The following is a 14,879-nucleotide window of genomic DNA, read 5'->3' as shown; positions in this document are numbered from 1 at the left end:
ATATAAACTATGTTATGGTTATTGCTTTACATAAATCCTGAAATCACAGAAACAGTGCACAACAAACCTCATAAACTAAGAATGACATAAGAAAGTGAGTGTTCAGGGTACCACCAGACTCTTTGCTCCATTGGCACATAATTGATGAACCCTTTTCTGATTTCGGAACTTTACAGTGATCTGCTGTTCATGTTTTGGGATTCTACCAGTGTGTTACATATATTCTGCACAAATATCTTTATCCAAGTTTTCTGATATTCATAGCTAAAGGAAACAAGATGCAGATTGGTACAGTGGATTTTATACTGTAGTCTACTGGTTTCCAAGGAAAGAAAAAATAGGATACATGGTAGAAATTATAAGATACAAAAATGGGAAAAGTTTCATGCTTTCAATAAGTTCAGAAGCAATTTTTCCATCCCATTTCAGAGAGGTAGCTTAACATATACTTCTACCTTTTAAAAAGACTTTCTTCAGTGTTTCATTTTGTTTATTAAATAACCATTACTGATAACATATCTTTACAGGCAATCATAATGCCTTATGCATTTCTTTCTTCTTCCTCTGATCTCAGTTTGTGCTGTTCTTCTAAGTGTAAATAATTCCTGTGCTTATTAATTAATTGCCCTATAGGATATTTTTAGACTGTACTTAGAAATTTCTTCTTTGGGAGCTAAACTCTTCTGGTACATAAGCTGTAGTGTGAGTATCATTTAGGACTACTTAGAAAAACTAACATCTTGAAGTCATTTACCAAATAGTACCCTAGTGACTCAAAATTTAATGCCGGCATACTTACTTGCTTTGAGTAATTTTGTCTTGTATTTGGAATAAGGTTATAAAACAGTTGGTAAGGAGAGGTGATTTGACATATTTTAGGTAGTAGTCACAATGTCCAGTTATCTGCAATTTTTTTGCTTTGATAAATCAGCACTTTAGGGTTAGCTTATTTGTTCCCAGAAAAAGAGTTAAAATCAGTTTAAAATTTTTTATGCTGTATAAAAAATCTAGTCATATAATTTTCAAGTAAGTTTTTAAGTAGACAATATGATAAAGTGGCAAAGAACATGGGCTGTGCCTCTCTTCAAATCTGTGAGACTCTGCACCTCAGAGCACTGTTTTTATCTATAAAATAGGGTAATAATTGTACTACCACGCAGAAGTTGATGTTAGGATTAAATGAGCTATACATGAAAATTAGTACAGTACCTTGCACATAGGAAGCACACCATACATATTAGTAGCAGTGATAGAAGTTCTTATTATTCCTCTTCTATTCAATGTCAAGAGCAGTACCTTGCATACAGGAAGCACTTCGCTTTTTCCTTACTCAACTTGTCCATCTTCCCCTTGTTATTCCTCCCAGTGAGGTAATAACACAGATATAACTGGCTAAATCCTAGCGATTTTTAACCTCAATTTCTGTAACCTCCATGTAATTTCCCCTCTACCTAATGAAAGTGCCTCAGAGTTTTGCAAAGGATATACAGATATGTCCGTAAGGGCTGAAGTTATAGGCAAAGCTTCTTAGACATTTTCAGTTTATAAAACATTAAAATATTGTCTGTGTTTTTAGACTTTACAAATAACCTGTAGAAATGGTTTTCCTAAAGTGAAGCCAAAAAGAAATGGAGCAAGTCAAAATGCCTCCCTTTTCAAAGTATTACCCCCACCCCAATGAAAAGAAGTTGAGAAGTATATATGAAATTTTTATGGAATAAATATTTATTGATTATATTTAAATTATCAATTACCTAAATCAGGGCTCCATACATTATGAGGAGAAGTTCCTTTTCGTTTCTTTAAAGGCTTAACATCACAGAGGGGTGGCTTACACTGCACTCTCCAATAATGACAAGACAGGACAGTGAGGATGATGCCACTAATAGTGGTTGAGAAGGGCATTGGTGCTCACAATTTGTGTGAAAACTTTCAAATAAAACTGAGATCTCCCAATAGATCTTAATATGCAAATTTAAGATCCCAAATATAGATATGTTATTCATCTTTTTTTTTAGTTTCAGAAAGGAAATTGATTGCTCTACTACTTATATTTGGAATTAAATGTTAATATCTTAGTTTAAATACTTGACTAGAACTTCAAATAAAATATTAACATCTTCAAGAACATATCAGTTAATTTTGTAAACCCTTGAGGCTATCATTTTTTTAATGTATAATCTCAAAATCCCCAATTACATGAATTTGTAATGCAGTTGATGACTGTCATATCAAATGTTCTTAGCCCTCAGGTGAACCGCAAATTGAGGATGACATGTTAAAAGAAGAAATGAATGGATTTTCATCCTTTGCAAGGTCACTAGTACCCTCTTCAGAGAGACTACACCTAAGTCTACATAAATCCGATAAAATCATCACAAATGGTCCTGAGAAGAACTCCAGTTCCTCCCCGTCCAGCGTGGATTATGCAGCCTCTGGGCCCCGGAAACCGGGCTCTGGAACCCTGTATGGCAGAAGGCCCAGAAGCACATTCCCAAATTCCCACCAGTTTCAGTTAGTCATTTCGAAAGCACCCAGTGGGGATCTTTTGGATAAACATTCTGAACTCTTTTCTAACAAACAATTGCCATTCACTCCTCGCACTTTAAAAACAGAAGCAAAATCTTTCCTGTCACAGTATCGCTATTATACACCTGCCAAAAGAAAAAAGGATTTTACAGATCAACGGATAGAAGCGGAAACCCAGACTGAATTAAGGTATGACACATCAGCAACCAATAGTAAATCCTTCAGGAAATTAAATGAAAATTAATGAATTAATATTCCTTGTTTTCTACTGCCAGCCTTAAGATCTGATAGTGCCCTTTCGATTGGAATGAGATGAATGTGACTTTTCCTTTTCCGTGTATTACTAGAAACTATCAGAGTAATTGCTGAAAAATAGCTATTAAACTGGTCAAGCGCCTTATGCATATGAATTACATATTTTATTATTTCAAGCATGGTTCAAGAATTGTGTATGTTTTTAAATATTATACTTTCAGAGAATTCTTAAAATATGTCATCAGACAGCATTTGTGTAAATATGCGTATTGATTCATGTTAAAAGTGGCGAAACAGTGGGCTATAGAGGGGAAGAAACTAACCCTTTATCCATCTAACCCTCTGCTCCATTCCCTGCGGATATTTAGGGCAGTCTTCATAGCAACAACTGCCAAGAATAATTTTAAATTGGGATAATTTCCGGAAATTAAGTATAATTTGCCTCAATAATGTTTTCAAATACAATAGTGCCTAGCACAAGATGAATGTTCAATAAAAGTTTGCCAAATGACTAAAGAAAAAAACAAATCTTGTCAAGTTTTGAGATTTAGCAGATTTGTGATTGTGATTGTTTTTCTAGTATTACATAAACAATTTATCTGGCAGTAGGTTTTAGTTGTTTTAGAAAGTAAAACCAATTTAAGGTTAGTATTTTTTTCTTACAGTGATATCAGATGAGTCTGCAGATATTTATTCAAATAAAATGAAATAATTCAAAATTATGTATTTTATAAGAATAGATGGATCTCATTCTTTTTGAGTTTATTTTTTCTAGCCAGTAAACCTTGTTACCACAGTGCTTATATCTTGAAGGATTAACAATTATTTATTTTAAATTATTACAGCTTTAAATCTGAGTTGGGGACAGCTGAGACTAAAAACATGACAGATTCAGAAATGAACATAAAGCAGGTAATAAGTATGAAATCTTTTAGTATTGCTACACTTGAATTACGGATGTTTTTCTGTAAATAGAATATGTACAGCTATTTAGACTGTGAAGAATAATCTGTTGGTGGCACTTATCATACATGATATAGCCAGTATACAGAAGGTCTGCCTATTTACAAATGGTTATAGCTCTCTCCGAATGGCCAGGTGGATCCTGCTAAATCTGGGAAGTCATTTGTTACTAACATCTTTCCTAGATGATTGGTTGGCTGGCTGGATAGATGGAAGGATCAGTAAAATACCTTAAGTATTGTTTTCAAAGATGCAGACCTGGATTACTAGAGGAGCCAGCAGAGTAGTGCAGAAGTTGAGTTTTTATACCTTTTTTTTGTAAAGAATTGCCACATATTACATAATTGGAAATTATACATTTTGTAAGAATAAGTAGCTATTATTCTCTTATGTTTGCCTCTACTTTTTCTAGACTATAAAGCTGTTTATTACAGGGTTTATATTTTGAATTCTTAGCATCATTTCTTTTAAAATATTGCAACTTTGAGTCTGATTTTGAGATAAATTGTTTTATTTTTGGAGTGTCAGTCTTGCACTTGTGTCCTGACTTAAATTTGTTGTTTATAAAAATGGTTTGTCTATTAAAATGTCACACACAGATCCAGAGATAGAAGAATAAAATATAATCATACTCAACTTCCCCCTTCCCTTCTGAAAATGGGTAGAAGGTGGTAGTTTTCCATCTCAGCCATTAATCGCTGTTTGACATAGGGCCCTGCCACTTAAGGTCCAAGGACAAATCACTTACCCTCTGAGAGCTGAATTTCCTCATCTAGAAAAACTGTACTTAACTTGCAGGATTATTAGGAGGAGTAAATGATGTAGGCAAAGTGCCTAGCCTGGTAAGGGCTTAATAAGTGACAGCTATTACTAGCTTGAAATTTTTGGAAAGAGTTAGCTCTGCAGATAACTACATAAACACGAAAAAATATTTATTTACAATCCTGCAAGAAAATGTGTGTCCCCATATTCCATAGTCAGTGCCATCAGTACTTGACTTGAAGAAGCCAGTAGAGTATTAACTGCAGTAGATCCACATTTTAACAGCACCTTTAAAACTGTAAAGCACTATACATAAATTGTCATTGTAAAGATTAAATCTAATGATGTGAGTAAATGCTTGGCACAGTTTGTGGTGCATAGTAAGGAGTCTATAGAAGTAAGCTGCCATTATTTTTGTTTGTTAATATTATTGTTCATGCTGCCAGCGCTACCACTGCTTCTACACATTTGACATGTTGGCATTTAAAACAGATGAGCTATTTGAATTTCTGAATAATGAGATTTTGTTCCCTCAAACTTACTTAAAAGTTGAAAATTTGCTTCATTTTTCCCTTTATATGTTTATTTGTGGCAATTTCTTAAAGTCATTTAAATGCCACTCATTAAAATACAAGAAATAAGTCATTTTATCTTTAAGAAAAAAGTGCTGGATGGATAGAAAAATTATTCTAAAATATTCTTTGTCGTACTGTGTAATTTTTTTCTACTGGATATCTCTGTTCACTTAAAATTTGCTACGTTCTATTTCTGCTTTCGTAATGTATTTTTAAGCAAAAATAAAGATTTTTTTATTGCATCCTCAGGCATCTAATTGTGCGACATATGATGCGAAAGAAAAAATAGCTCCTTTACCTTTACAAGGGCGTGACTCAACATGGGATGAGATTAAGGATGATGCTCTTCAGCATTCCTCACCAAGGTAAACAGTTAACAGGAGAAATAATTTCAACTGTCTTTAATTGCCTTCTTGTATAACAGACATATAGTATTTGCTGCATTAGTACTATTTAATTGCATGCTCTAATCTATTTTGGTGTTATGTAATTCAATAACAGTTTTAGTTTTACCAAGGAAATTTTACAAATTTAAGTGCTTAGTAAAAGTTGAAATGAGTTAATTTTGCTAATTCATTAGTAAAGGAAAAAGCCACACCAACTTGTATTATTTATTATCACTATTCATTAAAAAACTGATTTTCCCCAAGACAAGTCCTCTGGCAGTGATGCTAACCAGTTTACATGCCACAGATAGTACTGAAGAGCTTTACCATTTGAGGAGTCATAATCTGTGATTTTGAATATTCATCATATCGCAGTGCTTGACCAATCTGTGCTATATGAAGACACTATTTATTTATTTATGTATTTATTTATTTATGAGACAGTCTCTCTCTGTTGTCTAGGCTGGAGTGCAGTGGTGCAGTCTGAGCTCACTGCAATGGAGGCACTCTTTAAAAACTACTCATCATGTTGAGTAATTAAGGAATATTATACATTAATTAGCAGGTAGTAGAAAACCTAAAAGATGCCTCGATAGTTTCAGTTGTCAAATGTATTTCCAGTGTCAGAGAATGGATATGAAATGCCGGTGGATGGGGTAGAAGAAAGGAAGGAGTAGAGATTAAAAAGAGGGCAAGAATAAGGTGTTATGCAGCAGACCACTAGGGAAGTACACACAATCCCCTCAGGCTCTGCCTTCTCCCTCAGGCCTTTGCTAGGGAGATCTCACCTGCTAAGGACATGGAGAGTTCATTGTTAACTTCCCTGTCTTTGAAATTTTTGGTGTTTCAACACATATAACTTACTAATTAATATAAGCTGCTCTTGAGCCAGTCTTCACTGAATATTAAGAATGACTTAAGGAAAGGAATACTTTTCTAATCTTTTCTAATACTTTCTAAAAGAAGTAAAGTAAAATAGTATAATTGAGTATACCTGAATAAAATTTAGCTTCAAATTAATTATTGGTAACATAACTGAATAATAACAAAATTTATCATGATGACCAGCTTTAAAAATATTTTCATAGTAATGTATCTATATCCAGCATTATCTATACATTAACCTTAGTCAAATTGTCACTGTCTATACTAGAGAAGTGCCATAGTGTAGTTTTAAAAAGAATTGTGAATTTACAACTAGAAAAGTAGTTTAAAAACCTGTCTTTGCTGCTTACTAACATTAACCTTGGAAAGTTACTTAGCCTTTCTGACCCTTGGTGAACTCATCAGTAAATGGGAAAAATAATACACAGCCAACATGCCTGACTGGGTTGTTTAGAAGATTAAATTACATATGGGTATGAGAGTGCTTTAAAAATTGCTGAAACATGTAATTACAAGTTGAGCATCCCAAATTTGAAAACCCATAATTCGCAATACTCCAAAATCCAACATGATGCCCAAAGGAAATGCTCATTGGAGCATTTTGGATTTCAGATTTTTGGATTGAGATGCTCAATTACTAAGTATATAATGGAAATATTCCAAAATCCAAAATCTGAAACACTTCTGGTTCCAAGCATCTAAGATAAGGGATATTCAGTCCATACTAATATACAATGTTATTGAGGTTTTATCGTATGCCAACCACTGTTTTGCTCAACTACTTTAACTTCCTCTTTCTAGGGCAATGTGTCAGTATTCCCTGAAGCCCCCTTCAACTAGTAAAATCTACTCTGAGTAAGATCTTTTTTACCTCTTCGTTTTGCATAGTGGAATCAAGGATTAAGAATCATAGAAACCATTATTAAATAATTCAGGATTGAACAATAATCTCTTTTTTTAAAACTGGCAAGTAATAAATGTACCTATTCGTGGAGTACCTAGTGATGTTTTGATACATATACTGTACAGTGATTAGAACAGTTTAATTAGCATATCCATCATCTCAAACATTTTATCATTTCTTTGTGTTGGAAACATTGAGTATCCTTCTTCTAGCTATTTGAAACTATGTATTATTGTTAACCATGGTAGTCATCCTATAATGGTATAGAACACTAGAACTTACTCCTTCTATCTAGCTATAATTTTGTATCTTGTAACAAATCTCACCTTGTCCCTCATTCCTGTCTACCCTTCCCAGCCTCCAGTACCCTCTGTTCTACTTTCTACTTCTATGAAATCAACTGTTTTTAGCTTCCACATATGAGTGAGAGCATGCGATGTTTAACTTTCTGTTGCTGGCTTATTTCACCAGCATCCATCCATGTTCCAAAGAAACATGTTGCCACAAGTGACATGTTTTTATTTGTCTTTACGGCTGAATAGTATTTCATGGTGTATATATACATTTTCTTTATCCATTCATCTGTGAACACTAATCTCTCTTACAACCAGCTTTGGGATATCAATCGTATAATACATACTAAATTTGAGAAAATGACCTGAATAATTTTCTCAAATTTATTTGAGAAATAATAACAACTTTCTGGAATAATTATCAATCATGTCATTTTTATCTCTAGTAGAAATTTGTCCCTAAGTTAATACCTGATACTTTTTAATAATTAGTATCCATGATTCTTATTTATTTTATAAGTAAAAATAATAAAATAATAAGAGTTTTAGAGAAATGCAGACTTTTAATAGTTCAGGATACTCTTTCCAGAGGTTTCTAACCTCAGCAGTTCTTTGCAGATATTTTTTACTTGTAGATTTTAATGTTGTTTTAATTAAGTTACTTTTTTTAGGGAAAATAATTTATAAAATTTTATTTATTTTCAAATATGCTGTTTTTAAATAAGCAAGACCCTGTGAATCAGTTTGAAAGTGTAACTTTTTATTAAACATTTAACTCTATTATTTGATTTGCTTATTCACTCTTCCTTTATATTTGCTTATTCAGTAATTTAGTTACTTGCTACTTACATTTGGTATTCATTCGCTAATTTCAGCTAATTAAAATCAAATGTACAATAATATCCTAATTTTCTTGTAATAGCTACTAAAATATAATAGGGAAGTGTGTTCAAGTAGTTAAAAATTACCACAATATTTATGTTCACAAATTTTCCTATGAGAATTTTTTGTCTCCAAACGTTTTGAGAGAAAAAATAAATTTTTCTGCTTAGTAAATTTTTTCAACCTTAAAACAAGATGCTGGCCTAGGGCTAGGAGAGGACTTCTTAGTTGAAGCTCCTGCTTCTCTGGACAACTTTCCTCTTCCTTCTTGCAAATGCTTTGCAGAGCGACTTGCACCTCTGCTGCTGGACCTGGTCAGGAGCAAGAGGAAATTTAAAACATTCCTCGGGAGTGCTTGCTCCCAGTGGATTGCATTTGATTGCCCCTTGTCCTTCGTTGCTTTCTTTTTGTGTTGTTTGATTCTGCTTGTTTTTTTACTGCTATGGATGTTGCAGGTATCTGTGAAATTTTACTCCGTTAGGTCATCATCTTTAGTAAATATTTATCCTTGCATAATTTGAGAAGGTAGACATGTTTGTTTTGTAATATTCCCCTTAGTAATATGAGACAGAAGTACATTGGTAATGGTAGAGATAGATATTTCTAATTAGGTACTAATGTTTCTTACAGTTTTCAGAATAAGTAAGGAATAATTTTTATGCTGTATATTGCCTTCCTTTTACAGTGAAGAAGAACTGTTGTATCTGAGTTTCATTGAAGATATAACAGATGAAATTTTGAAACTAGGTTTATTTTCAAACAGGTTAGTTTTTTTTAATTGTGTTATGGCAATTCAGGAGTACATTAAATATTCTTCATATTTCTTCATATGATGTTAAAATTTTAAAGTTATTTTCCCATATTGGGAAATGAAAAAATATATTGCTTTCTTGGAAACTTATTATTATAATTGATAGCAAGTTGTAAGGAATGTTTAATTTATACTCTAGGGGAAGTTCACCACTTGGGAGAATTAAAAAATAGAGCTTTTATTGATTTTAATATTATATCCCTTGTGTTATAAGTGACTAGTGAAGGAAGATCTTTATCACTTATTTGCAAAGCTCCATAATCCCATTTTACTATCTAAAATTGTCATGAGAATGAAAAGTAAGCATTTTTGGTGCAACCATTATTAGTATTAGATCTAGTAAAATGAGAACAAATTAAGAGTTAGGTTTGCACACCGTAAGTTAAATGGAAAGTTTGCAAAACCAGATTAGCTATTGCATAGCTTAAGGAAACTGTGTGTCCTGAATTTGGCTTGAACATTTATGTATCTAAGATTCATTGAGCACTGAGCTCTACTTTATGTTATGTAACCTAGGACCCTATTATGTATACTACTTGCTTTCTCTGTCATAATAATATGCCAAGCATAGACATTTCTAATAAATTATTTCTATCCTCTACATCAAGTTTTTTAAAAAATTAAAGCAAACATTTTCATTATTGGTATAAAAAGACATATCAAAAAGACCTAAGATTTTTGGCATTAATTCTGTTGACCTCTTTCATTTTAAAAAGTTGGTTAATAATACTTGCATAATATGGGTAAAGAGTTTCAGGATACATAATGAAAAGTTTTGGCAATCTGTATCACAATATGAATATATTTAACACTGCTCAATCGTGCACTTAAAAATGGTTAAGATGATAAGTTTTGTTGGTTTTTGCCACCACAAGAAAAAAAGTACACTTACAAAATCATACGTATTTATGCTTAAAATTTTATGTTTTTCTCAAGTTTATAAGACTGTTTATTACAGTATTTTTATAATCGTACCAAAAACCAGAATCAACCTAAATGTTTAATGGTAAATATTTGATTGAATAAACTGTGGAATATATATGAAATGTGAGGTCTCTTTAGGGATTAAAAATGATGTTGAAGTGAATTTACAGATATAGAAAGATGTTAAAGATATATGTCGTTGATTAGAAAAAACAAAATAGGGCTGGGCGCTGTGGCTCACGCCAGTAATCCCAGAACTTTGGGAGGCTAAGGTGGGCGGATCACAAGGTCAGGAGTTCAACACCAGCCTGGCCAATATGGTGAAACCCCATCTCTACTAAAAATACAAAAATTAGCTGGGCGTGGTGGTGCGTGCCTGTAGTCCCAGCTACTCGGGAGGCTGAGGCAGGAGAATCGCTTGAACCCCACAAGGCGGAGGTTGCAGTGAGCTGAGATCGTGCCACTGCACTCCAGCCTGGGCAACAGAGTGAGACTCTGTCTCAGAAAAAAAAAAAAAAGAAAAAGAAAAAAGAAAAAACAAGGTAGATACCCAAATAGTATGTATTGTTGAATTACAATTTGGTAAAGAAATACAAATGCATAGAAAAAATGCCTAGTAGTGAATATTCTAAAATGTTAACAATAGTTGTAAAAAGTAGAATACAGATTTCTTGGGTTTTAAAAAAAATTGTGAAATAATTCAGAACTACTAACCCTGAGGTTGGCTCATAACTTCACTGATGCTAGCAAATGATAACAAAGGAAATTAGTTGTTTTTTAAAAAACTGTTGATACATTCCTGTGGTAGAGAGGTGAGCATGGTGTTTTAGAATGAAGAAATTCTGTGGAGCCAGACACATCTGGGTTAAATTCTCCTAAAGGCTTTTGACCTCAGGGGAGAGGAAATTATCATCTTAGAGATGTGGCTTTCTCATCTTTAAAATGGTTTTTACACTATCTTTCCCTCCCTACATTGGTCAGAATTAGAGCTAAAATGATTATTATGACTAGCACAGTAGCACTTAATGGAAATTAATAGGTGATAACTTTTAAATTATTATGTGGATTTACCATCAGTGGGAGTTTTTAAATTTTTTTATTATTTTTTTTAAATTTTGTGAAGTACACAGTAGGTATGTATATTTAAGGGGTACATGAGATGTTTTGATACAGGCAAGCATTGTGAAATAAGAACGTCACGGAGAATGGGGTATCCATCCTCTCAAGCATTTATCCTTTGAGCTACAAACGATCAGATTACATTCTTTATTTTAAATGTACAATTAAGTTATTATTGACTGTAGTCACCCTGTTGTGCTATCAAATGGTCTTATTCATCTTATGTTTTTGTACCCATTAACTACCCGACTTCCCCTGCAGCCCTCTACTACCCTTCCCAGCCTCTGTTAACCATCCTTCTACTCTCTATGTCTGTGAGTTCAATTGTTTTGATTTTTAGATCCCACAAATACGTGGAAGCATGCAATGTTTGTCTTTCTGTGCCAGGATCATTTCACTTAATATAATGATCTCCAGTCCCATCCATATTGTTGCAGATGACAGGATCTCACTTTTTTAATGGCTGAATAGTACTCCATGGTGTATATGTACTACATTTTTTATCCATTCATTTGTTAATGGACACTTAGGTTATTTCCAAATCTTAGCTGTCATGAACAGAGCTACAACAAACATAAGAGTGCAGATATCTCTTCGATATCCTGACTTACTTCCTTTTGGGATTGCTGGAACATATGGTAGCTCAATTTCTAGTTTTTTGAGGAATCTCCAAACTGTTCCCCATAGTGGCTGAACTAATAGTTTACATTCTTACCAACAGTATGCAAGGATTCCCTTTTCTCCACATCCTCACCAGCATTTATTATTGCTTGTTTTTGCATATAAGCCATTTTAACTGGAGTGAGATGGTATCTCACTGTAGTTTTGATTTGCATTTCTCTGATGATCAGTGATGTGGAACACCTTTTCATATTCCTGTTTACAATTCGTATGTCTTTTGAGAATTGTCTATTCAAATCTTTTGCCCATTTTTTGATTGGATTATTAGATTTCTCCCTATAAATCTAATAGTAAATAGTTGTTTGAGCTCCTTATATATTCTGGTTATTAATTCCTTGTCAGAGGGGTAGTTTGCAAATATTTTCTCCCATTCTGTGGATTGTCTCTTCACTTTGTTGGTTATATCCTTTGCTGTGTGGAAGCTTTTTAACTTGTGATCCCATTTGTCCATGTTTGCTTTGGTTGCCTGTGCTTGTGGGATATTACTCAAGAAGTCTTTGCCAGACCAGTGTCCTAGAGATTTTCCCTCAATGTTTTCATTTAGTAGTTCCATAGTTTCAGAACTTATATTTAAGCCTTTAATCTATTTTGATTTGATTTTTGTATGTGGTGAGAGATAGGGGTCTAGTTTCATTCTTTTGCATCTGGGTATCCAGTTTTCCCATTACCATTTATTGAAGAGATTGCCTTTTCCCCAGTGTATGTATGTCCTTGGCACCTTTGTCAAAAATGAGTTCACTGTAGGTGTGTGGATTTGTTTCTGAGTTCTCTATTCTGTTCCATTGGTCTGTGTCTGTTTTTATGCCTGACCATGCTGTTTTGGTTACTATAGCTCTGTAGTATAATTTGAAGTCAGGTAATATGATTCCACCAGTTTTGTTCTTTTTACTTAGGATAGCTTTGGCTATTCTGGGTCTTTTGTGGTTTCATGTACATTTTAGGATTTTTTTTTCTATTTCTGTGAATAATGTCACTGGTATTTTGATAGGGATTGCATTGACTCTGTAGATTGCTTTGGGTGGTGTGGACATTTTAACAATATTGATTCTTCCAATCCATGAATTTGGAATATTTTTCCTTTTTTTTTTTTGGTGTCCTTTTCCATTTTGTTCATCAGTGTTTATACTTTAATATAGGAATTTTTTAAAAGTATAATTTAGGAAGGATTATAAAATATCTCTGTAAGAGGTTTTTCTTTAGGGTTTGGTTGTGTGTGTGTGTGTGTGTGTGTGTGTAAAGATCGGGGTAGAGAGGCTTTGGGTGTTTGCATATGTCTGTGAGAGAAAAACAGCTTTTTGGTGGTGGGGTGAGAAAAAGGAGAATTTTATTCAAAGAAATAAAAGTAGCATACAGTCTTTCAGAAACATGTAACATGAAGCAAATGCATAACGGAAGAACTTAGAACAGGAAAGGATTAGTTTTCAGCTTTACAGAGAAAAAGAAAAATCTGAAAAACATTTTGCAACCTTTGTAGTTTCAGTGTTACATGGCTAGTTTATATTTAGATGATTTTCTGATTTTGAGACATTAACATTTTTGTTTATCATTTGTAGGTTTTTAGAACGACTGTTCGAGCGACATATAAAACAAAATAAACATTTGGAGGAGGTTTGTCTTTCCTTATAACTTCATTAGAAAAATTATAATGTAAAAATAATTTTACGGTTTTTTCATACCTTCAAACAATATATTAAAAGCAAGTGCTTTTTTTTTCCCTTGAACTTTTTTGAGGGTGGTGGTGGGAGAAGTGAAAGGAAAAGTATTAATCCTGTGAGATTTTCAGCACTGCAGTCAAAATTTACGTTGACTCAATTAATGTAATTAGTCTTATGTTTTCTTAATCCTAGGAAAAAATGCGCCACCTGCTGCATGTCCTGAAAGTAGACTTAGGCTGCACATCGGAGGAAAACTCGGTAAAGCAAAATGATGTTGATATGTTGAATTTATTTGATTTTGCAAAGGCTGGGAATTCAGAACCAAATGAATTAAAAAACGAAAGTGAAGTAACAATTCAGCAGGAACGTCAACAATACCAAAAGGCTTTGGATGTGTTATTGTCGGCACCAAAGGATGAGAACGAGATATTCTCTTCACCAACTGAATTTTTCTTGCCTGTTTATAAATCAAAGCATTCAGAAGGGGTTATAATTCAACAGGTGAATGATGAAATGAATCTTGAACCTTCAACTTCGGATGAAAATAATCTAAGTATTTCAGACAGTTTAACAGATCAGGAAACTTCTGTGAAGGTCATTGAAGGTGATAGTGACCCTGAAAAGGTTGAGATTTCAAATGGATTATGTGGTCTTAACACATCACTCTCCCAATCTATTCAGTTCTCCAGTGTCAAAGGCGACAATAATCATGATATGGAGTTATCAACTCTTAAAATCATGGAAATGAGCATTGAGGACTGCCCTTTGGATGTTTAATCTTCATTAATAAATACCTCAAATGGCCAGTAACTCAATATTACTTTTCTTTCTTTTTTAAAATGTATGTATAAGATTTCTGTATTAGTTTTCTGTACTGCAATAATAAGTTACCAGAAACCTAGCGGCCTAACATGCCACACATTTATTATTTATCCCACAGTTTCTGTGGATCAGGAGTGTAGGCACAGCTTAGTTGGGTCCTCTGCCCTGGGTCTCACAAGGCTACCCCAAAATCAAGGCAGTGGCTGGGGCTGTGTTTTCATTTAGAGAGGCTTGTTGGCAGAATTATCTTCCTTGCAGTTACAGATTTGAGGGCTTTGTTGTCTTGCTGACCAGTGGCTAGAGGCTGCCTGTAGTTTTCTGCCACTTGGCCCTTTCCTTAGGGAAGTTATAACATGGCTGCTTGCTTTTTTAAGGATATCAGGAAAACTAGAGAGATTCTGCTAACAAGATGGAGTCTTACATAATGTAACAT

At 33.6% G+C, this 14,879-nt stretch overlaps 1 protein-coding gene across 9 annotated transcripts in view; it reads left to right on the top strand.

Moving 5' to 3' along the window:
• SPATA7 (spermatogenesis associated 7) overlaps positions 1-14,439 on the top strand; it is a 62,007-nt gene extending 47,568 nt beyond the window's left edge. For 6 of the 9 annotated variants that reach the window (XM_030802432.1, XM_030802440.1, XM_030802434.1 and 3 more), the window contains 7 exons: positions 2,246-2,718; positions 3,630-3,699; positions 5,334-5,449; positions 7,157-7,210; positions 9,120-9,197; positions 13,523-13,577; positions 13,817-14,439. In XM_030802432.1, coding sequence (XP_030658292.1) covers positions 2,246-2,718; positions 3,630-3,699; positions 5,334-5,449; positions 7,157-7,210; positions 9,120-9,197; positions 13,523-13,577; positions 13,817-14,401 — 1,431 coding nt within the window. In that variant the 3' untranslated portion in view covers positions 14,402-14,439. The remainder of the gene's footprint in view (positions 1-2,245; positions 2,719-3,629; positions 3,700-5,333; positions 5,450-7,156; positions 7,211-9,119; positions 9,198-13,522; positions 13,578-13,816) is intronic. The other 3 variants (XM_030802435.1, XM_030802433.1, XM_030802439.1) reach the window with 1 other exon arrangement.
• The last annotated feature ends 440 nt before the right edge of the window (positions 14,440-14,879 follow it).

Source organism: Nomascus leucogenys, chromosome 22a (assembly GCF_006542625.1).
Source record: "Nomascus leucogenys isolate Asia chromosome 22a, Asia_NLE_v1, whole genome shotgun sequence".
In the NCBI taxonomy this organism is placed as follows: domain Eukaryota; kingdom Metazoa; phylum Chordata; class Mammalia; order Primates; family Hylobatidae; genus Nomascus; species Nomascus leucogenys.
The sequence above is the reverse complement of the archived record's forward strand: the minus strand, read 5'-3'. Positions and strand labels throughout refer to the sequence as shown.